General features: G+C 42.1%; 1 protein-coding gene across 1 annotated transcript; it reads left to right on the top strand.

Moving 5' to 3' along the window:
• The first annotated feature begins 6,850 nt into the window (after positions 1–6,850).
• LOC128142404 (uncharacterized) lies at positions 6,851–24,027 on the top strand. The gene is made up of 2 exons (XM_052788464.1): positions 6,851–7,010; positions 22,194–24,027. Exons 1-2 carry the CDS (start codon positions 6,969–6,971, stop codon positions 23,205–23,207), a joined length of 1,056 nt encoding a protein of 351 aa, XP_052644424.1. The 5' UTR covers positions 6,851–6,968; the 3' UTR covers positions 23,208–24,027.
• Positions 24,028–24,717: the final 690 nt, after the last annotated feature.

Here is a 24,717-nt window from a genome sequence, read left to right as displayed (position 1 = left end):
AAACCACAGAATTGTATTGCAGTGTGAAGAAGGGCTGTTATAGAGGAAGCTGAAATCAACGCTAAAGCTAATAGAAAGCATGGCAGTGTAGAATAAAATTCTGGCAAAGTTTGAGCACTCCCAACCTCATGATTAGTGCAGGATGCTAGAGATGGTCTTTAACAGTGATTAAAGACTACAGATAGATGCTTGGAAAGTGGGGAGATTTTAAAATCCTCATGCTGATCCAATGACTGAGAGCTTTTCATTAAAGCATTAGGGACAAGTAGCAAGAGAGCAGCCAAGGAGCAGCCACCTGTAATGTGAACCCAGGGATGGTTTGGTGCAACAGCTGAACTCGTACCTGAGGTGGGAGTCATCAGGGCTTATCAGATGGTTGGGGCCCGCCTACGGCAATGTCCCAAGAAGTGTCTCTTTCTAGAGCCACCTGAGAGGGGTTTTGGCTTCAAGTCTTGACATACATATAGCAGGGAGGCTTTGAAGCCCAGTAACTATGATTTCTGCTATTACAAGTTAACGGCCACAGGCTTTGCATTGACCTGACAGTCGGCTTAGTCAGTCCAGACTGATGACTTGTCTTGGCTTGCCTAGGCTGAGCTGATTTTACCTTCTTTTTTTTTAAGGATAGCAATTGTCTAGCAGTCAGGTAACTATGGCCTATGTCTGTTTTATATCACCTTTAGTATATAGTGACAACAAAGAGTTACAGTGTAGATTGAACAGTCCATGAGTTCAAAATAAAATGTAATGTGGAAGAGTACAGACATGGGATGGTACCAGAGGTTCCAGACTGTAAACACAAACCTTAAAGATCAATCAGTCGTCACTGCAGAAGCGCAGCCCTATGTTGTTCAGGTAAAACTAGTTTTGCAGATAACAAGAACAAAAAAACTGAATAATGAGCATAATCAGAAGAAAGAATGTGTTAAGAATATGTGTAGAAATAAATCCCAGCAGACCCAAAGCTGAGGAAGAGCAAAGCACCAGCATCAACACCATGTGCCTCCCAGAAGAGATGACAAAGCAAGCCCCACCACAAATATCGTATTACTTGTGGCAGACATCTCAGGCTACTGACAACACATCACAACCCACCAGCCACTCTTCCTGAGTAAGGTTGAAATGGTCAACCGCAGGAGCCGGACAAACACTGGAAGAATGAGCATAGTACTGAAAAAAAGGATAGATATCAAAAAGTTGGTGGGGTTTTTTGGGGGGTGGGGGGCAGTGGTTTTTTTTCCTTGAATAACAATTTTAACAGCATTATTGAGACTTCTCTGTATTAATTTGGACTATGCATGTATAATCTTACAATTTATGAAAACTTTAACTGGACTAACAACAACTTCATGTAGCTCCATATCTATGTGATGTATGCTCCATTCTTGCCCATAGCAAGATTTTGAGTATGACAGCTTAGAAGACCATCATAAATCTGTAGGAAGAATCAATTAGCATTCTGGTTCCTGCTTTTCCAATTCACTGGGCTTCACACATGAGACTTGTGAGCTAAGCAGTGGTCTGGAGAGAGACTATATGGGAGATTAAATGTGATCTGTTTGTTCTGGGGAGTGGGGATACATCGCATGCAGTCTTAGCCAGCAAAAATTTACCTGTGAAAACATACTGTTGATACTTCTGGCTACCTTCTTGTCTAGTTTATTATCTCCCATAAAAGTGTGAACATTAGGAAAGGAGAATGCACTTGGCTCCACTTTTCTTCTTCAGGTCTGCTTTCAAGCTTCCCAAATTCTGGCTGCAGCAACATTTAGATAGGAGCAAAAATTTTAAAAAGGGAACAGAATTAGCCCCTCTTCCTTGTGCAAGCAGTTAGTGAAGACAAACCCCACATAAACAACTGTCCTGGACTTGAAAAGAAAATTGCTGTATATATCATAATTGTTAACATATTTGTTGTATATAGGTGTAAGAGGTCACCTAGCCTTCTTTTCTACAGACAGCAACTAATTTGTAATTTAGTATGTAATATGCAATAGATGCAGCTGAAATTATTTGTCATTCTCATTAGAATAGGGGGCTCTGATAGGATTTGTCCCTGATATCTACAGTGGTGCAAATAGAAGGCAGAAAACAGAACAGGTCTGCTCTGATGAGCCTCTGCTTACATAAGTGATGTTGTTCGAAGGCAGTGAGATCTGAAGGTGCCTCTGAAAATTATGCATGGTTTTCTTTATTGTATGAAAGCAGCCCATAAGCTCATTACCCCCCATCTCCATTGTATTTCAGTCTTCAGTGTAATTTGCCTTTTGCTATTCCTTTATTCCTCACATATACTTTAGAACAAGATTGTGTATATATTTTTTCTTTTGAAAAACTTAAATCCTCTTTTTTTCTTTTTAACTTCTCCTGCAAAAGCCCTTTTTTTTCCCACATAATCTTTTGAAAGCCATACCCACTTGTGCCTGAAGCAATTTCTGAATATTTTGTTTTCAAAGGCAGGTGAAAAGACAGGAGAGAGCACTGGCATGAGAGCCTTAAACATGGCTGGACTATTGTTGCTCTGCGTGTGTGCATACAACAGCGTACCAGAGAGAGAGTGTATTTATTGTACACAGGGAAGCGGTCTGCTGACGTTTTTGAAACAGCTGAGAGGAGTCAGTCAGATCCTTCAGTAGCCCTACGCACTGCGTCAGAGATGTTGGCTGCTGTCTTCATGATACTTTTCAGATCTTTTTAAGTCTACTTTTTAAAAAATATTCATGTTAATATACACAAGCTGGGTTCCCAAAAGGCCTTGGTGATATATTGACATGTATTGATTCTTGTTTGACTCCCAATCCAGAAAGTCCACTCCAAGCTCTGATTTAGGAGGATTTTAAACATTAATGCATAACGTTGACTTACTTACTTCACCCCATGAGCTGCTCTGATTAGAAAGAACAATTGATTAAAAGAACTACTTAGGCATTTCCATCCTTCTTTTTGGTATTGAAAACTCCCAGCCCTGGCAATTCCCTGCCAAACTGTAAGCATATATCTCGTCTGTTCACTTCGGTGCAACTCAGTGGACTTCAGACAAAAAACAGCAAAACACATCAGGGATAAAAAAGGACAGAATTTTAAAGGAAAAAATAAATCAATAGCCCATTTTCACAGGGGTTGAAGGACTCGTCCTATGGACTGTGTTATCTGTGGAAAGGATCCTGGCACAGTAAATAGAAAGTCCTGTAGCAGAGAGCTAACTCTCTCTTTTAAACAACCCGTTCCCATAGTGCTGTGCTTAACTCAAATCATCACGTTAACAGCCAAATGCAGTATTTTTTTTTTTCTGGAAAAGTCATATTTCCTGTTTTTATTGTTTTTTAAAAGTGACACTGGGACTGCTGAATCTCTCCAGCCATTAACCATTACTGTCTGGAAGGATCTATCCTGCTTAGGAAAGTTAAGACCTACCTTATAGTGTGGGGAGTCATTCTGGTCCTTCCAGGAGGGCAAAGCCCTGGGAGCCTTCAGGAGCATCAACTCCTTATTAGAGGTAGGGCTGGCCCAGGATTGTGTTTCCCGAGGCTAACATGAGCCAGCCAGGTCAATCAGGCTAAAAGAGTCAAAGCGAAATACTTTGGTGGCAAGAAAGAAGCAGAGCCCAAAGGGTTAGAAACACACAGTCCATAACAGCCAGGGAGCTGGAAGGCAGCATCAGCTGGGCTGCCCAAATGGCTGCAATTAACCTCCTGTTGTGATTGGAATAGATTACTTCCCCTCTGCTGTCTCCACAACCTCCCCCAGCCTCTGAACTACCTACATGGGTTGTAAATATTTGAGGGGCTGTTGTTCAATGCTATTTAGACTGTGCCCAGCACAACGGGCCCAGGAACTTTCGGGAAGTCCTGGTGGCCAGTTTGACCCCAGGAAGGTCTGGGGTTGCATGCACTGATCCTGCATGAGCCAGCAGCTGCACATTCAGGTCCTGGAACTGTTCTTGCTCTTCGTGCTGGGGTGTGTGAATTGACTGAAGTTAGCCTTAGGAACTGGTACTTCTGTGAATTTTTCATTCCCATTTTGTCCTATACAATGTCCAAGAACAACAGTATCATCAGTCTGCATTTTCCCATATTGATATGCAGACAGAAGGAACATGCAGTTAAGCAAATTCCTGTGCAGAGGCATAATTTGAGGAATGTTAAGGGTCCTGTCTGCACTGTCTCACATTGTTTGGATGGATGTGGTTTATCATGGTTATTGCTGAAAGTCAATGCTCATCTGCTGCTACTCAGAGGTACTAGCAGCTCCCCTGGCTTCCATCCCTATGGCAGAGCAATCTTGCTACCCAGTGATAGATGGGAAATGTGGATACCATAGCAGGAATGATGATATATCCTCTCTTTATTTACAGGGCAGATGACTGACCTTTCAGAATAAATAGCATAGAGGGAAAACATGAGATATTCACTTATCTCCTCGTAAAACACTCCCCTACAAAACCAACAAAGTCTCTGCAGGTTAAGATCATGTATTCTTCAAACCTGAAGAGAGAGGGCACTAGTCTCCCCGGTGACACCAGCCATCATCCTTGGTTGTATAACTGAATTCTTTCCTTGTACAATCCTGTCATGATCAGCAATCCAGGCTGGGCAGATTGCACTTTGAATAGTGCAGAGCTCTAATCTTTATCTTTCCAAACTCAGCACTGCTGTAACCTTCGTCTCTGCTGACAGAATAATTTCTATCCCCAGCCTCTCTGAGGATACATCTCACTCTAGTCAATCCAATAATATCACAGAATGTTTTGGGGCACTGGCACTGGGTTCTCTGTACTGCTGAAGTGCTGGAAGGCTCCTTGACATGCTCTTGGTCCATGACAACCAGCATCCTCCCAAATGATTCCTGGGCACAGGTTAGCACTTAGTACCTGCCAGGGACCATGCAAAGGAGGCAGTTTGCATGCAGTCACCCTCTTTTGCAGACTAGTACACTTTGTTATCACAGACATGGAGGGCACCATGCATGCTGGCTTCAGTATGAAAGAATGTACCCAAGCATATTTAAGTTATTTGTCTAGATTTAGCCTGATTAAATTCCAGAATGTTTCTAAAGTTCTCATGTTTCCTTGCTGGATGCCTGGAACTGAATTGATCTATTCCTGTTGGTCTTGATAAAATCCCAACTGCCCTAGCTGTTCAAGACAAAAAATGAAAAATAAATAAGCTTAGGAACCACTCTAAGGCTACAGCGCAGCCACTGGTTGACAGAAATTGTGAATAGGTTTGCTTGGCTCAATAGAATGGCTTAGAAAAACATCAGAGACACCACTGCTGCAAACCTAGCATTCATCAGTACATCTGATGAGATGCTGAAAATAAGCACTGATATTGCCAAGCATCTGTCAGTGGATATAGGAAGGCATTGGCCAACTGGGAAACATCTGTATCTTCTCTAAACAAGAATCAGTGGAAAAAATGAAGAAGTCTGGAAATCAGGCTTTTCTTTTAAAAAGACTCATGGGTGTGAGGGACCACAGACCAAAGCATCTGTGTACTGTCAGAAGATCCATGTAATTCTCATGACCTCACCATAGGACTATATTATGGGAAAGCAAAACCTGGAGGTGGCAAGACACAGGAAGAGGACAATGCAGAAGACCTGGGCATAAGTGACACTGCACTGTAGTTAAGTAGCACCAAATAAACACAGCTAAACTATACAGCAAACTGTTGCTGGTTTAAGAAGGTGTTGGAAGGAACAAGCCTAAACTCAGATGCTCATCTTGCTACAGTGATGCTATCAGGTAACAACAGGGATTCACGTGTCATGCCTTCAACTGGTGCTTCCATAAGGGCTGTTGGCAGGGACAAGTAGATCTTAGGATGTAATTGGAGTAAGCCAAGTACTAGAAGGTTGCTATTCTTACCTGGACACAGCAGTTTTGGTGTCACAGAGGAGACATGCTATAAATCTGTTCTCCTCTCCCTGCCTTTCACTCCTTACTTCCAGGGTACCCCACCCTGCTGTTGTTTGATGGTTGGTCACAGAGTCCACTCTCCTTGCTATATCTCTGTTAACTCAACTAATTTAGCCTATACCTGCGTTGTTGTCATCTCCTGGATCTGGTAGGCTAGGCTATCTCTTGGCTTTCACTGCTCCATTACTTTGCTTTGTTCCCTTTTGGCACATAGTTGGGACTGCTGTCAATGGACTACGATTAGGACCATTAAAATTTCTGATAAGACTAGACTAAAACTTGCTACACTTTCAGCATGACGTTATGAAGGTTTTTCTACTCTGCAATGAATGTACATAGTCAGTGTGTCTGTGTGGGTAACACCAAAGGCTTGACATGGCTTGAAATACCTCTTGCTCCACATACCTCACTGTAGGCTACCAGCCTTCCTTGGACTTATGCACCCCATCATGCACTGGAATTTGGATATAACATAAATGATTGGGCTTTCAGAAGCCCAATATACCCAGAAACCGCATGACTGACTCTGCTGAAAATCAGACAATTTCTACTTAGATGCTGAAACACAAATGTGGGGGCATTATTTTAGGAATCAACACCTTAATTGCAGGGCAGGCATGATTTGAGGATTTTGGGAGCACATTCCCCAGTGAAAAGAGAGCAAAGACAAGGTGAAGGACAAGCAGGGCACAGAAGAGAAAGAAAAAGAATGAAAGGATGAAAAAGGTGCATGACGGGCAAAAGATAAGTGGAAGAGGGGAACTCTTTAAAGATGGGTACTTAAAATAAGAATACTTCTCTCTTTAAAGAAGCAAGAAGAATATAACACATTCACATTTGCTTTTTTTTGCATACAGAATCTGTTCAGTCCCTAAGTGACTGCAGCAATGCTGACCCTAATCTCCCACCTCTTATCTCTCTGTAAGATTTCTAAGCCTTTCAGTCCTCCTGAGCTAGCAAGGCACATGGTCTCTGCATGCACTGCCATAGCAGCTTGAATACCACAGAGTGAATAGATCTCATCAGGAGGAGGAGACGCTTCTCAGGAATGATAAAACAACGAGCAAAGCAAGAATTGCCGGGCCGGCTGGTAAGTGTGGAAGCAATGGGCTTCTTATTGATTGTACAGGAGACTTGCTTAGAGAGATGGCTGGAAATTTTTACCTTTTTTTTACCTAAAAACGTTACTCTGAGAAAGCTGAGAACAGAGCAGGAGCCAGTGCTGATAAGAGGGATCAACACAGACCATGGATGGAATGAGGTTATTATATAAGTAATAAGACTGAACTTGGGAACTAATCAAATAAAAAAGACATTTTCTAGTTGGGGCATTGTACAGACACTTGATTGCCATAGTAATGGCAATGGAGAGATTAGAAACAATGAACTGTACAGCAAAAGCTGGCTGAAAATCCCTCCTCGTGGAAGCATCTATTTAAAAGAATGGCTAAAACAGAACAATTTGCTAGAAGAGATATATTTGAGGATATTTAACGGGGGTTGTGAACAGGAACCAGTGATCTTTGGAGCGTGTAAAAATTGAAACTAATGCTGGCAAAAGATGCCAGATAAGCTTGCAACCTCAATTCTTCTGGTTATTACTAGCAGGGTGACAATTTCACACAGCTGGAAACTGAATGTCTAGGCTCTACAAATTTCTGCACCTGCAGGGACCATCTCCCATTATGCAATACGGTTGTTCAGTCTTTGGCATCTTTCTCTGAAGCACCACTTGGTGTATAAGCTTTAGAGGAAGAGGCCTGTAGCTGTGAATGAAAGGGAAGTATTTCCCCCCAACTTCACTGCGTCCCCAACAATGTCTAGTCTTCCTATTCAGTCCTCTAGGATGGGTGCAAAACCCAGGAGATCTCTACTAAACTCTATGTATTTTTAAAAAATGATAGAAGTACAACTTTTCTGTGTCCTTTCTTACTACTTTTCTTAGGATTTTTCTGTAAGTAAAGCATGTTTATAGCTTTTCATGATGTATTTGTCTTCTCTATTGAAATCCCCGGTGTCTTCTGATAGATTAGAAAATTGCTACTACTAAAATAGACTAGCTTATCCAGTCACGTAAGTAACTCTAAAGCCAAGCTACTAATAACAACCACCACCAGCTTTTCATTACTGGGGAAAGGTTTCAGGAGAATTTTAAGCCTGATTTGCCTAATTTCCTTAAGGAGATCTCCAAGATCCAAGAATTGAACCAAGAAATTAATGGGAAGCAGACAAGAATGCTGGTCTTATTTCTACAATATAAAAAGACAGCTAACGGGCAAAATCCCACAAGAAGCGTATTAGACACAGGGAATTTGTAAGCTTGGGGTCCTACTGGGTAGTTTTCCAAATGAGGAAAGCACTTCACGTGCCTGTTGGAGAAATGGGGAAAGAGATGGCATTTCTATTCTGGTTTCAGTGGTGCTAGTCATGCTGCTTTCCCAGCACATCGGTACTATAAAACTGGAAGAGCACACAAAAAACTGAGAGGCCTGAGGTAAAATGCTGAGATTGAATCTGTGTGTTGCATGGGGCGTAGGGCATGTTCTCTACCTGAACTACGCAAACCTTCCCTAGCTCATGAGCATAAAGAAACTCTTCAGGACCATGCTGTGAAACAAAACCTGCACATCGGTGACGTGTGGTGCTCGGTGGCTTTGCAGGTGTGTGGTACCATGTGACTTCTTAGATGAGTCCGGAGTAGACTGGCTGTGCTGCAGTCGTACTGTGTAAGACCAACTGTGTTGCTGCTATCACAGCATAGCAAGGATGACAATGTTTTGGGAATGTTTCCTCACAATCTGACAGAAGTAAGAGACCATTAGACAAGAACCACTCCCCCCGCCCCCACCCACCCACCCACTTTCCAATTAGCACCTTATTTTTATGAGATGATGATTTGATGTTAGCCATATATCCATGGATATGGATATATCTATTTAGTCCCCTTTCAATATGGGAACCACACCAAGTGAGTTTAAGTTTGCTTTTGCTCCTGAGTCTGAGCACTTCGAGATTAAGAGCTGAGTTCTCTGCTAATTCCCTGCTTTTTTTGTAATCTGCCATGAGGGACTGGACCAAATGTCCTGCAGGGCACCAAGAGGGTTTGATTTGTCATTATTTAAAACAAGTAAGTATGTGCGGCTTAAGCTCAACTTTGGTCTGATATGGCAAGAGGAACTAAAATCCCTGTGTGTTTAGTATACAGTTTATACACATCTCCAGTACACAAGGTGGTGTTCATTGCTCTGAAATGGCTAAAGATCATCTTGAATGATGCTAATGACCTTCTCTGATTCCCTTTAATTCCTTCACCCTTGCTCCAACCCTTCCTGGGAAGGAGATGCTTAAAACCAACCCTGACCAGGGCCTTTACTGTGGGTAATAAGACACACATGGTACCAACTGTGTAATCAAAGCAGCAACGCACATACCATCCAGCTGCCAAATGAGATGTGGAGACAGTATGGTGGGTTGGGCAGGATGGACAATGAGTAATAATTCAGACCTGAAGTAGATCCTTTAAGGAGATAGATTATCAAGGTAATCAATAGCAGTAGCCATGGAAAACATTCTCCCTCTCACTATGACATACAGATTCTCAGTGAGGAACCTAACCAGGGATAAAGTGCAGGGCCATGGAAGAGACAGAGAGTAGAAGTAGGACTCTCCTTTCTGCTACTTGATCAGAGGATAATGTTAGGAAAAAAATCTTTTTTCAGTGAGGCCTCCTTTTTATAGGTATCATGTGCCTTCCTGACTCACTCTAGGTTTCTCCATGCCTCTATTTTTTTCCACCAGAAGCAAAATTGTCAGGAAGGACAGCCAGCACATGGATCCATTGAGCGTGGACCCCTTCCCCTAAAGATGTTCCTAGAGATGGGGAATGAGTAGCCACTGCTCCTCCACAGCCAATGCCCTGCAATGCCTGTTCACATTTATTTGCCCTTCTGGCTACCTTTCTGGGTTACTTATTGGATATGTTAATAGCATCTAAAGCCATCTGGAGGAGCTGATATTTAGCTATTATTCAAGACTATGAGAAAGAAAAGAAACTGTATCTGAAGATGATTAGAGAGCTCCCCTTCTGTCCCCTGACCTGTTAAGAAAGTGCCATGTACTAATAGCTTTAACTTCCCTTCCTATTATGCTCTGATTGATAGGATTTGCCTTTCAAAGCACTCTGACAAGATAAGACGGTAGGCTGCTGAACTGGAATAAGTAATATGGGCACACAGAAGACGTGTGTGTGTGTGTGTTGTGTGTAGAGACACACCAACCTGATGGCTAAGGTAGCCCACTGTACCTCTCATCAGAGAAAATAATACCAAAAATCATTCCAAGTCTTGTAGGGACAAATTACCTCTTTCACAAGTTAATTGCAGGGACCAGGAGCAGAAATTGTGGTGAGACAGAGCAAGGGGAGCCACAGTTCTGAGGAGATGGACAGAAGGTCCAAGAGCTAAGAGCAAGCTAAGGTGGTGAGAGCAAGCATCTGGGTAGCCTGGGGTCTTTGGGAGATAGTGCTGTTATTCGTGACTTCTTTATGTTGAACATAAAACTGTTGGTATAGAGAGAGATACTTTTAACAGAGCCAAGAGGCTCATCCTATTAAACCTAATGAGCGCACAATTCTATTTAACGAGGAAATCTCGGTGGTTTTCCAGAAGATCAGGAGGAGGCAAGACTCTACTAACACCTGAATCTGAAGTCTTGCATGGAATTTAGAAAGAGGATAGGTTTCATATTCACCCTTCTCCACTTGTAAGGAAGCTTGATGGGACTACTTGCATGTATGTAGTGACCCACATATATAGGTGTTTACACTGGATCCTCAGCTAAGGGACATACATAATGCCCAAGAGGGACATGGGTGGGTGGCTTCATTGTTCTTTGGCCACACATAAAATTGGGTGAAGACTACATGCAATTTGTAAAATTGTCCTGGTGAATTTGGAAAAGCCCCCATCTTGATTCTGCCTCTGTTGAAATCAAGGGCAGTGTCATCATTGATTATAAAAGGTGCAGGATCAATGCCTCTTAGGATCTGGAGGGATTCCCCAGGGCGTACCTCTGTGTTGCAGCATACACATCCAACTTCCGATGATACTGAAGATTTCCTTGTTGGGTTAGTTCTAACACCCACCAAAGTGAACAGAAAGATTCCCACTGAGAGCTGAATTTCTGAGTGCAGTGCTATAGTCCCGAGGGCAGAACAACAATAATTTGTTTAGGAGGGTCTTCAAAACACATGGATAATGTAATGAACTTGACTGGTCGTATGGACCATAGTGGAGAAGTGTCGTGGTTTAACCCCAGCCAGCAACTAAACACCACGCAGCCGCTCACTCACTCCCCCCCACCCAGTGGGATGGGGGAGAAAATCAGGAAAAGAAGCAAAACCCGTGGGTTGAGATAAGAACGGTTTAATAGAACAGAAAAAGAAGAAACTAACAATGATAATGATAACACTAATAAAATGACAACAGAAATAATGAAAGGATTGGAATGTACAAATGATGCGCAGTGCAATTGCTCACCACCCGCCGACCGACACCCCGCCAGTCCCCAAGTGGTGAATCCCTGCCCCCACTTCCCCGTTCCTATACTAGATGGGACGTCACATGGTATGGAATACACCGTTGGCCAGTTTGGGTCAGGTGCCCTGGCTGTGTCCTGTGCCAACTTCTTGTGCCCCTCCAGCTTTCTCACTGGCTGGGCATGAGAAGCTGAAAAATCCTTGACATTAGTCTAAACACTACTGAGCAACAACTGAAAACATCAGTGTTATCAACATTCTTCGCTCTGAACTCAAAACATAGCACTGTACCAGCTACTAGGAAGACAGTTAACTCTATCCCAGCTGAAACCAGGACAAGAAGGCCATGCCGTCTTAGCTCTAGCGTTAGACTATGTTCTACAGAAAAGTTGGAATTGCCTCCATGCCCAGCTGCTCTTGTAGCAGGGGAAGAGGTCCTTATGAATTCAAGGGAGAGCAGCTTACCAGGAGAAGCACGAGGCTGCCTTAGTCCTGGCATTGTGCTGGAAAACTGCTATTTTTCTAAGCTTTGTTTGTTCTTTGCAGTGAAATGTGTTTAACTATCAGGAGAAAAGCTGTTTTCTTTTCCTTCTTAACTCCTGAGTGCAAAGCAATATTAATAAGTAAGAGAAAAATAAATAAAATAGAGGGAGGTGAGTAAGGTCATCAAAATTCCTAGGGAGCTGGCAGGACTGAATTCAGAAAGTCCACAATGAAATGAATGGATCCCCCTCCCACGTGCACATTTGGACTAATGGGGGCATCTGCAAGTAAGGGTGTACTACTCATTGGCAGAATCAATGGAATGACACTAATACGTAAAGATTCAGATGTTCCCAGGCTTGGTGGAATAGGTGCTCCTTATTCCAATAACTGTACATGGTTTCTTGTAAGTCAGGAGACAAAGGGTGGAGCCAGTGCTGTAGTTGCAATGAGCTTTTGTCTGTTTTAAAGTTGGTTGTCTCTTGTCCAAGAGTTGAGCACAGAGTCAGAGTGAAGCAAAGGGTCTCTTTACGTTTCCAGATTAAGTAAAGTCAACTGCTAAATGTTGAATCAAAAAAGCGACTCTTGACTGATGGACTAGAAAATGCTCAAAAGCACAAGTCACAAGTGCCAAGATCTCATACCTCATGGTTCAGAAGAAGTGAAAACTGCTGCTGTATGGACATTCAACGGTACATTAAGTGTCTCCAGGACACCATCAGTGATCCATGTGGCCAGGAACAGCAAGTTCGGCATGAGATAATTGTTCTAAGATTTCAAAACAGGACCTGTTGCAATTAATGCAACAACAGTATTTGTGTCCTACATGTCAAAGAGAGGACAGAAGAAATGCAGTGAAGGATCCATCAAGTCTTCAATGACCTTTTAGTAGTAAGCTAGGTAGCATAATACAGCTTAGCTTGCTGGGTTCCTAAGGATGGGGAAAATTGCTTGGTGCAGTTTGACTAGAGATGTGTTGCTTTTTTTCAAACCCACCACCATCAAAGCCAAATATCTCTTCAGAGGTATTTGCACCCATAAAGCTGCATGGGTAAAAAAACCTAAACCAAAACAGAAACACCCACCTTTCTTCATGCTGGGATCAGAAAGTAATACAAGATCCTGAAACTCGATCCAAGAAGCTCTCAAAAGCACCTGCCCTTCCAGAAAATATTGGCTGAATGTTGAGCCTGAAACAAGACCAGAAAGTCAGCAAGGTCCCATGAACTCTGTATGGGAGCAGGGACAAAATTTTGAAAGGGTTTTTAGCTCCTCATAGCACACTGCTTGGCCTGGTACTGAGTGTTAACAGGAGCATCTGGTTGCAGCCCTGAGTCTAATGCAGTTATTTGGCTAAGTTTTATTACTACATCTTTGCCCCCCCCCCCCCGCCCCACCAAGGAACCTACCTGGTTATATTATGGAATCTAAGCTGCAGGAAACACAAAATTGCCCAGCTGGCTGTAGCTAGACAGAGATGCCGCAAGGAAGAAATGTGATAAGAATTTAATTCTCAGTAGTTCACAGATAAACTATCTCCAGTTTTCTTCAGCTGGGACAAATTGATTGGCGAAGGTATTACAGTGTAACTTGTCTACCAAAGCTCTCCCAGTATGCTTTAACCATTCCAGAACAACTCCTCTATAGAGAGACATGAAGGAAAAGGTATCTTTATGTTTGGATTATCTTCTCTAAATAGGGGAATTAGTCTGAAATTGCTATTCTGGTTGATTCCATTTGAATCTTTAGAAAGGTGCTTTACCCTGTAGATCCAAAGTGGAATCTGTTTTATAGTAAATGTAAAGTGAAATAATGGTGAGAGCAGTGAGACCCAGTGAAGTCATTAAATCATTTATACCCCAACTCAGCCTGGTTTTGAGAGATTTAAATGATGCACAGCAGGTAATCCCATCCTTTAAGTCAAAGGAAACACATTCATTTACTCTAAGTCACAGCATCTGGGAAGACTGGGATCTATCTGCTTAGTTTTTTTGAAGGGAAATTCTCTTGCCAGAGAATTTTTTTCTTAGCTCGGGATGATTTTTCCATTTATTGTTCAGTGAACAGTGGTACAGGTTTTGGCAATGTCACCATGTAATCATGCTTTATTTGAATGGGTAGACTTGAATGGGCTTTGCTCCTATGGTAACATTTTTAGCTGCAATTGTTCCTAGCTTTTTGAAGGTGCCATTAACCATTGTTCCCAGCAGCCTGGTTCTCTATGTGGCTTGGGCTTTCCAAGACTGGATCTCAAAAGTGTCAAGGTTACACCAGGCAAAGGGAAGGAGAGTGAGTGACTGGGAAAATGAGATCAAGTCTTTTTTTGCCTTTTCCCTAATCCTGGACTAGGCAGAGGCCAAAGCAGGCCCAGCGGAGCTTATAGCAGCTAAAAGGCTGCTGCAAATTCTGCCAGCCTCAGTGGTTCCTTGTGGACGACCATGCCAGCTGGATCCTTTCTGCCCCATCCTGATTCTTCTCTGTAGCAATATGCCCTTTGCTCAAAAATGAGCAAAGCTCTCACTGTGCCAGCTGCCACAGGGATCTTCGGCTGCTTATTGAAGACATTATCTCTAGGGCTACGTCAGCAAACCAGGTGGAGTTACAGCTAAGATTTTGGCAATATCTGCAACACTGGTGCTGCGTTTAAGGTCACATTTCTGTAGCTGTGCTTGCCTTCATTTAATCTTGTTTGCTCTGACGTCAATGCAAATGTAGCAGCAAGCCCATGCTGTTACATGCTCTCTCTATTATTATGGTTTTTTCTCTCTTAAATCATGGCTGGTTTCTTACGATTGAGTTAAATTTACTATGGAGAGGGGCGGGTTGTTTTAACAGTGCAGTAGTTAGTGTGTTGGCATATTCTATCCAAATACAGAGTATCTGCACTTAATAATTCTGTTAATTGATTCTTGTTATAACAGCCAAAAAGCTGAGTTCATTGTGAGCTGTGTGTGCCTGTATCCTGGTGCGATTCAGTCCTGAATGCTAATGTATTAGTCCTGCCTATTTTATACATAAACAATTTATTACCTTCATAGGAATTAAATTTTCATGACATAGATTAATGTATTCTGCCTACCATCTGGAAGATCCTACAGCGGTCTCCAAATGGTGCAGGGATCCACACGTCATTGAAATGTAGCCCTTCCCAGAGCTGAGCACAGGAGCTGAATAACACTGCGCAACTTTAGGACCATTGGGCAGAATGGAATAAACCAGTGTCCTGCTGAAGCTAGAGGTAAATTTAGGTTGGAAGAAGTTACAGTGATTTTCCTGAGCAGCGCAGCAGATTTAACAGACTCTCAATTCTTGCAAAATATCTAAAGGGCATCCCTTGATTGCAAGGCATAGAGATGTTCAGTGACATGTCTACGGCTGTGGAGCAAGTCCGTAGAAAAAGTAGTAACAGTTCCTACATCCCCTGCCTGCCCACTGCACTGCTCTATAAAGCAGCTTCTGTTTGAAGAGCAAAAGGGAGAAGAGTCAGATAATAGGCTTGAGGATAAAAGAAGTGACATCAAAATCTTTCAACATCCATGTCATTAGTGGATCAGAGGATGGGCTGTCATTGACTCTTCTGGCCTTAAACGCTACAGCATTCAACAAGGAAATGGTAAGTTTTCAGGGAATTGGAAAGCTGTGGACTTTCAGGTCATGTTTAATCATTTTTTACAAAGAAGCTCTATTTGTAATACCCCTGCTGTCAAAGCATCAGTGGATTAACAGGACTAGCAGGTAATTCTGCTTTAACATCAATACTGGTATAACACTATATGCTGCCTACAGCTTAATAGGAATATTTGAAAAATGTATTCGTGAAGTGACAGTATGAAGTGAGTAATAGCCATAGAATGTGGGTAAGAAAATTATCACAAAGGGTAGAACAAATATTCAGGGCTCATGCAAGCCATTAAAGAGAGAGAGTCTCCTTTGCAGGCTCCAGTCCACTGCTGGCTCCCTAGTCTGAGTTTCCCTCCTTTACCTTTAGCCTCAAAGTCACTGAAGTGGGAACGGGATCTCCTGGAAGACAAGTCACCCCACCACCTGAGGTACTGTCTGAAGTACCTATTTTCGGAGAGCATGAACTAGTCATTCTCCATTCCTATTGAGGCTGCCCTAGACATCCAGCTCTGACTGGACTCTAACAGCTGACGAGCACAGAGCTGACTCTTGTCCATTGTGCACAGCCTTCAGATAGCTCACAAATGCCTTCCCAAAGCCTTTCCTACTATAGGGAATCCTCCAGTCTGATGAGACTATGCTGGAAGCAACCCACTAACTAAAACATGAGGCAAGCCTGGGCTAGAAACAATCTCAACCCCTTCTGTTGGAGCTGTGGCAACGAAAACGTATTGTAGCAAGAGGTAAGAAAGCGAGAAAGGAGCTTTTAGCCTTGTAGCTGGGCATTCAGGAAGATTTTAGTACTGAAGCTTCTTTATATTAAATTGTCCTTGTCAAAGGGCACCTCCAAATGTGCCCTTACTGCCAGCCTGTGTAGGCATGCCAGTTTTTCACTTCGGGCCTAATTGGTCTAACAAAACAAAAAGGAACAATTCTGGAAGGACTAATGACCCCACAGTGCTGTGGAGAGATGGGATATGGGGGCTTGAGGGTCTCTTTTCGAAGAAGTGAATTTCCTAGCTTATATATGTTTTCAGAAAAGATAATGGCACTGCTGACACCTCCTTTTCAGAAGACAGGAATGCTCATTTTTTCTGTTCTGAACGAAATATTGCAGGGGAGAGCTGAGAAAAGGTGCTTGTCTCCCCGGGTGTTTCTGAGTGCAATGGATGAGTGGCATCCAGAGAACAGGCAGATTGAATGATTGCAGAGTTGTTCTCCCTGCCTCCAAGGTGCTGGCCTCTGTTATCAGTGGGATAGTGCAGGGTACCAAATTAATTCCTAGACATGAGCTTCCACTGTAGCAGATAGCTCCATCTCTCTGGATTTTACAGTGCCAAGCTCTAAATTAAGAAAAACTGGCAAGGGAAGAGCTCAATCTCTTTGTCTCTGCAAGTTCTGCTCATGCTGCTATCTTTGTGGGCATGTAACCTAAGCAGGAGCTGGAAGTTAGCAGGAGATATTGCATTTTTCATTTCTGCTTCACTCCACTCACAGCAGTGAGAAGATTTAGGCTACTGCTGTAATGTGCCCCCCACACCCCCCCAGTCAGCATGGGTCCAACAGCAGATGCAGACCTTTACTTCTCATACAGTCTTGTTGAAATGGCTGGGATTTTCAGGTGCTCAGGACTTTGGGAAATCAATCTCCTTATTTTGACAGTTGAGGGAAAGACTTTTGAAGCTGAAGCTAGCATCTTGAGTTATGATTTAGATCCTTAAATAATTTGGCTGAATTTAAAGAAGTGCAAAGCCAGTGCTACTGTTGAAAAACAGGTCATTTATTTATATCTTAAATCTGAATTTAGAAGTCTAATATTAGTTGCTCATTTTTTACAAATCTTTGTCTTGGTCTAAATAAGGAACTATGTCCCTATTTAGATGTGGAAGTTGGAAAAGTTAGCTTACATGACTTACTTGTCATCACAGAGTGCCAATAAGAAGTCCAGGACTGGAGTTCTGCACCTCCCCTTTTTTCCTGTAATATTGCAAATCCCTACAAGAAGCTTCCCAAGACTTTGGTTGTTCAGTAAGGCTTGGCAGTCATGCGGGAAGTCTGGAGACTCCGTGATTTGCAAATTGGGTGTGCCTGCAAGGGCAGGTCTGCTGTAGGTTTCCTAGAACTCAGACTGGTCTCCTCGTGTATTCAGGGAGGAGCTATTAAAGCAATGATAACATTAGGAATGAAAGTGTGCCAAATTGTATGAAATGGTGTAATTCCTCTTAAGATCCCCCAAACTTTATGAACAAATTTTAAATATGTTTTCACAAAACATTCCTTTAGGTTAATGATTGCAAATACTAAGTCATGTCCAAAACCTTCTCTCACCCACAAAATAAACCTCATAATGTAAACCAAGTCCTCTGTGAAACAAAACTTGTACTAAGAATATGTAAAATCCTACAAAATATAAAGAAATTGGCAGAGCACCATTGAGAAAAATGTTGCATACAAGTTTAGCATTACTTGACATAATTTTCAAGTGATTATAAATTTTTTCATGCTTTGATTATTCAACAGGTACCAGCCTGTGTAGAGCACTTGTTTTCTGAAAATTAAGTTATCTGGAATTGAACCTATTTGGGGAACTAACATAACTCCATTTCACCTGTTCCTAAGTAACTTATACTCTCTAGTATACTTACATCCCAACAGCTCCTATGGGTTAGGAGAGGGAATCAGTACAAGTTTACAGGTGGAAAACACAGTCACAGAGGGACAAAACATCTTCCCTGCCATCACACGAGCAGCTTGTGGTAGAAAAGGGATTTGAAGTGGGTTCCCTGATACTGGGCTGGTGTTCAGACCACTCAACTGTCTTTCCTTTGTTCTGTTTTGAAACTCTTCTCGCTATCGTTGTTTTAAGATACAAGTAGTGCAATGGAATGAGAGTTGTGGCAGAATGACACATGATCTCTGGATCCTGCACTGAGGAGACTCGACAGGGATTTGTGTGAAGTCCCCCACTCACTCCACCTTGGTACCTGGTTGTTTTGGGATCAAAGACAGCTAAGTGTGATGTTAGCACTGTCTTCAGTACTGCTGATTACAGACACTTTTATGTTTTAGCTTCACCAAACCAATGGACCATCTGACCTCCTAGGACCCACTGGCTCACAGACAATATTGTTTTGTTAATTTTTTCTGGTACGGCAAATTGCTGTAAGACTCTGACGTTGCAGGTGTGATCTCTATGCCAGCTGACAAAAGCAGACAGTACTGCGAGGCTGGATATTTAAGGCTTTTCTGGGAGTTATTCGGGGGCTGGCTCTGTTTGTTGCATTGTCCATTCACAATGACCTGAGCTATTTACTGTATATGCAGAATCTGCAGTGGAAGCAAAGCCATTCATTCCTAGATGTTTAAACTGAATTGCTTCTCTCCCCTGTTGAGTGACAGCATGTGTAATGGATCTCCATGTTCCAGAGGGCTTTTCAGTAGCAGAGCTTCAGGCATCACATGGAGAATTAAGGCACACTGAAGGCTTGGTGTTTATTTTGGAATTGAACTCAAAAAACTCCACGCTGGGGACAAGCTTTCAACCAGATAAGCTGGAGGATTTGATCTGTGAACTTCCTTTCTTAGGTATTTCTGTCCTCCCCTTTGAACTGCAGCAATTGGTTGATACACGTGATGATGGGAAGGAAAAGCATCTGAGTTGTGTAACATCTGCTTATCACTAGAGATTATCCAGTAGCAATGAGATTAAAGCTTTTCCTTATGTAGGAAGAGCTTGGGATTTAGGGTTGTTTTTTGTTTGCTTTTGTTTTGGTTTGGTTTTTTTCTTATGTAATGTACTATAGATTTGGTTTCATTGAGCAAGGAGAGGAAACTTTACATGTGACTAAGAAAACAGGGATTTTTAAAGGAAGCAGAGATTTTTAAAGGATTCCCTTCAACATCATGTAGACAATATAATCCCAGTATTGCCTCCTGGTGGTTATGCTCATGATAGGACTGAAAAGGGGGAGCACTTTGGAGACATGCAAGGAAGTGACTTGCCTAAAATAGTGGTTTGGATCTCAAGCCCTGCAGAGCTTTGTGATAGCACAACCTGCTGCTTTGTCCTGCTGACAGATATTGACTTTCTGGTTAAAGTCCAGCTGGTTGTCAGGATATCTAAGCACATCCTACATGCTTGGCCCATTTTGGTTCCCCATTTCTGCCAGGTACATACCCGCAGAAAACCTCAGGGCTCCCAAGGCTGGTTTAAATCTGTCTGGTTTCATCAGTTGTAGAACAAGAGAGGCTCAGGACCAAGACTGGAAAGGAACCTCAGATCAATCCCTTCTCTTGACCTAGTCGTCAAGCTAGTGAACAAGATTACAAAATGGCATCAGATTTCTCTAAGACTCTATTGCAAGTCTTACTTTTGGCCTATAAACCAAGTGTTTATTGCCCTGCAATGAGCAGACTCCTGATATCAAAATGAAGTAAAAATAGCAGAAGCACCTCTCGGAGGACCATCCAGTCTGGGCACTAAGACAGCTTAAGTAGAAAGTCATCGGATTCCTGTTTATGGGGGACACCAAGTTTCCTAGATCTGAGGCCACTCCATGCTAATTTGCCACCGGGCTACAGTGCATGCAATAAATTTAGTAAAATAGTAATAATGTACTGTGACCCTTCTGTCTCTGCCCTTCCATTACTGTGCAGTTTATATCAGAAGGATCAGCAAGCTGTGACTGGGAAGGAAAGTATTTAAATTACATGAAGGTTGTGGTTTCTAAATAAAGACTGGTGGTCCCTTTGAGAATACCACTATCATAATACATTGATCCTGAGAACCTGAAGCAGTCATTCTTTGTATGGGTCTCTCATTGACTGCAGAGGGAATTTTGGGCACAGAGCAATTACCTACACAAGACTGGGCCAATTACTTAATTAAATTTTAAGTAGGAGTATATACATAGCAGATGGACATTTTGAGATGGTACTGAGTAATGTGTGCAGGGTAGCAGAGGATGCAGCTTATCTTGCACATTAGCCTTGGATGGGCTTTAAGTGTATTAACATTAGGACTCCAATCGGATTTAGGTGGTGTGTAAATTTCTCCAAGCCTTCTTAACTTGGATGAATTTTCCTCAGATCAATGCAGCAGAGAATGATCCAATCACTTAATCACTCTTGTCTGAAACTAGTGTGAATCCAAAGGATGGCCATAGGTAGAAAGAGGCATTGTCAAGGCAGGTTGTTCTATAGGCTTGGATAGGTGGGTTGCTATTAGTCAGGTACTCACTTTTCAAAAACACCTAAAAGGCTTTTCAACCAAGATCTTTTAAAAAATGATAATTTGTAGGTACTATATTGTTTACCTTTTCTTCCTCTCCATTCCCATACCTCACTTTGCATTGGAGCTTTCATTCTCTCATTGCTTTATGTACCTGCATTTTAGGACAAGGGTTTATTTATGGTTATTTTATTTCACTTCACATTTACAGAGCTGTGGGCAGCCTTAAGTGTTTTCCTGGAACACAGCAAAACACAGAAAGGGCAAGGGGAGTATCATTTTCAATGACACTTTGCAATGATACTAAGCTCAGATACTTAAAAAAACTTCCTGCCAATATCACTGAACAGGAATTATGAATGCAGATTTGATTATATGAGATAAGAGGAGCTGTGAAGTAAAATAGCTCATGTTGTCTGTTCGTCAGAGGAAAAACAAGTTAATACTACCATTTAATAAAATATCTTCATGATAATAGGATCTAGAAGTCCAAGATACAGTCAAGAATATTGCTCTTGACTGTCCCATAAAATGTACAGTCTGTACAGGAAAAAGAGAGTGGGAATGGAAAAGGGATCTTAGGGAAGAGGACTTTACTCATTTGGGCAGAAGCAGGGACAAAGCCTATCTCCTGATGGCACCCATGAGCCCATCATTGCCTACGCAGCCCTAGAAAGTTGAACAGCAAAGCCCTGTTTACAATGAGATGCTTATATTATTGATGAAAATGAGGAACTTTTCCCAACCATGACATAAAATTTCTCCGAACAAGGGCAAGAAATGAACTTCAGGTTTGTCACATCTGCCATTCAGCAGTTCTTTTACTTAGCACCTCAGAATTATTGCTTTTGAAACCGAGCAATATCCACAGTATTCATCACATTATCCATCCCCTGCCCTATAAAGCACATGTCAGTATATGCACAGGAGTGAGGTGGATGATCCCCATCATGAGAAATGCCCATCACTCAGCATGTCAGAGGAAAAGGGAAGAACCCACACCTGAGCCTCAGTTAGGAGCTTCCCCAAGGAAGAACATAAATTCTGTGTTATTTTCCACAGAAAATATTTTCCATTATTCTGTGTTGTGGAGGTCCTAAGCTTCCTTTAAATTAGTCATTGCAGTGTACAGGCTGGTGCTGCTCACTGCTCAGAAAGGACAGTCAATATTTGGGACAGAGTGGGAGAAAGAATGGTAATGTTGTTTGAGATGCACTGGTGACAGTCAGGGAGAAGACAAGCCCTGATTCCTCAGTTGTCAGGCTTATTTATTCTCCAGATAAGGAGACAAGGGACACTAAGCTTGCACTCTCGTCAAACTCCCAAACATCATATAAAAACCTAACAATGGTGATTAATACAATCTATGATAGTGATCCTCACATCCGTTTGCTTTCTTTAAGGGTGCCCCAATGGCTGAAGAAAAGCCCAAGTACAACTGCACTGTCAGTGAAGTCACCATTGTGAACCTGCAGCCTAAGAAAAATCCCATTCTCGTCTTGGAGGGAGGGAAGCCAAGAAGCGAACATAGAAACCTTGGTTTCCAACCTCCTTCTCCAAAGATTTCAGAGAAGAGGCTATCCCAGGGAGAGAAAAAATTGTGGCCAGAAAAGGTGAAAAAAGAGGGTGCTTTGTCTCCCAGCCTGCATTGTGCAAATGAGTTGTGTAGCACAGAGAATGTCACCCTGAAGAGGCCGGTGAAGTTGGCTCCTCTGGAGATCCCTGTGGAAGTAAAAGAAGCCCAGCTCCAAAAGATTATGAGTATCCAGAGAGAAACCCAAATGGCTGCTCAGAAGCTGACGGTTATCAACTCCATCAGCAATGAACCCCATGTGAAAAGGGTAAAGAATCTGGCTCAGGGGGAGCTGGAAAACCTTCAAAAGATAAAGCTGAGTGAGATGGCTGCTCTGGAGAATAAAGATGATCTTCTACCCCCTAAATGCAGCAAACCCCTGGGAGAAATTCAAATTATTTTGCCTCCAGAGACAACCTCAAAGTTGACTAAACAACCAGGTGTCAAAGATGCTCCCAAGACACTCCGTAAGCCATTAATCCCCACTCTCCGGGTATCTGACATGCACGAAGAGTCTAACAGCCCTGACAGCATCCCTGATCCTTGCCAGAATGTTTCTCGGTGCCGATTCAGAGTAAGGCACATGAAAGAACAGCAGGAAGACCATGGGAAAGCCAAACCCTTAAAGGTCATGGATCCAAGTGTGGGAGAAAGCAAGCAGAAATCTCCGGGTCAACGAACGCAAAAAACCCTCAGTGATGCAAGCAAGCTTATTGAAAATGTGTCCAAAAAGCAGAAGGAACGAGGAGCAAAGCAAGGGGAAATGGATGAAGCCTCTTTTGTGAGGAGGCAGTCTACTCGAAGGATGGCCTTGGGAGACATCATCCAGGTAGATGAAGACTGAATATCATGCACCATGTAATGCATAGCAGATTTAGACACAACAGCTACTCAGTAAAATGTTTTAGACTGACTGCTTAGATAGAAGTCTTCAGAAGAGTGTCTGGAGACATTAGTAAGTCACAAAGTGAAAATAAGTTACTATTGTTGAACATCTCTGTCATTTCTGAGATGCTCAAACAAGTAGGTCATACGGCAAATATCGTCCTATTCTGCTGATTGCCAGAAAGGCCCCAGCAACAGTCCTGAGTCCATCATGGAGTACAACTTTTCAAGACACACGTGGACCATGCAGGAAAAATCTGCATGTGGACCGGGTGGAGGAACCAAGCAAGATAAAACCAGGAACCTAGAAAATACTGTGTCTGGGGTAAGATGAAAAGAAATAACATCATTTTCTCCTGAGAATACAGCCCTCCCACTGTCAGCTGTGGCAAGTTTGTTTCAGAAAGACAAGACTAAAATGTTCTTCATATCTATTGTTGGCAGAAGAAAAAGTAATTAGTTTAAGATTTAGCAAGAGACATTTAAGTCAGAAAAAGAGAAATACTTTTAAGGACAATAAACACTGAAGAATGCTGTTTACAGAGATGGGAATCTCTGTCACTGAAATTTTAAATAATACATTAGACAAACACCTGCCAAGGATGATTTCGGAAGAGTTAATCCTTCATTCAGACACAACAAGGGCCAGATGATCTGTAATGTCCTTCAACCTCTATTTTCTTATATTGTATGTTCTATCTTTTCAGTTGTCCACTTGCAGGGCTGCTAACCAAGCCATGTAGTGCAAAAATGTACAATAAAAGTAACTTTTCACTTTGCACTGATTCTTCTTCATTGTCTTACAGCTAGCGTCAAGATATTCACTGAATCCTTCAGAAGGCAGCATCTAATAGATGACTGCTTCTCCTTGATTTCTTCAGACCTACTTCTGTTTGTTCTTTCCCAATTTCTTGATAAAGGGAGGAACAGCTAATACTTGTATTTTCATTTTCTTGTCTCAAACAGCTCTGTCTTGCACTTTTTACCTGTTCACCTTTGGTCACCTCTTAAGATCATCATCATCTTTTGAAAACTGAGTATTATTTTTATGTATAATGCAAAATAAACCAAGCATGCACAGTCTCAAATTAGTCGCAGAAATCTTTTTAGGGAGCAAAAACTATTCTGTGTTTTTTTTAAACAGCTGTTATAACAAGGTGCCAGAGATGCTAGCACAGTGCAAATATTATTAATAAGGTTAACATGGAATGAGATTTGCCTTATAAATGGCTTTTACTGCAAAAATTAGGATGTTCACTGTCTTCTGGTAGTTCACTTGTTTGGTTGCTTGATCTGTTTTTTAGTAAAGGTGGTCTTTGCTGCTTATCAAATGATCTTAGAAGCTGGGACTTAAACAATGGCAAGACTTACAATAAAATTACAAGAGTTGGCAAAAATACATGGATGCCTTTGGAAAAACAGAAGGTGGCTAGAAATAGCAGAAATCAGCCTTTAAACATGCTGGGGTT

The sequence above is a fragment of the Harpia harpyja genome, chromosome 5 (genome assembly GCF_026419915.1).
Source record: "Harpia harpyja isolate bHarHar1 chromosome 5, bHarHar1 primary haplotype, whole genome shotgun sequence".
Classification (NCBI taxonomy): Eukaryota; Metazoa; Chordata; class Aves; order Accipitriformes; family Accipitridae; genus Harpia; species Harpia harpyja.
The sequence above is the reverse complement of the archived record's forward strand: the minus strand, read 5'-3'. Positions and strand labels throughout refer to the sequence as shown.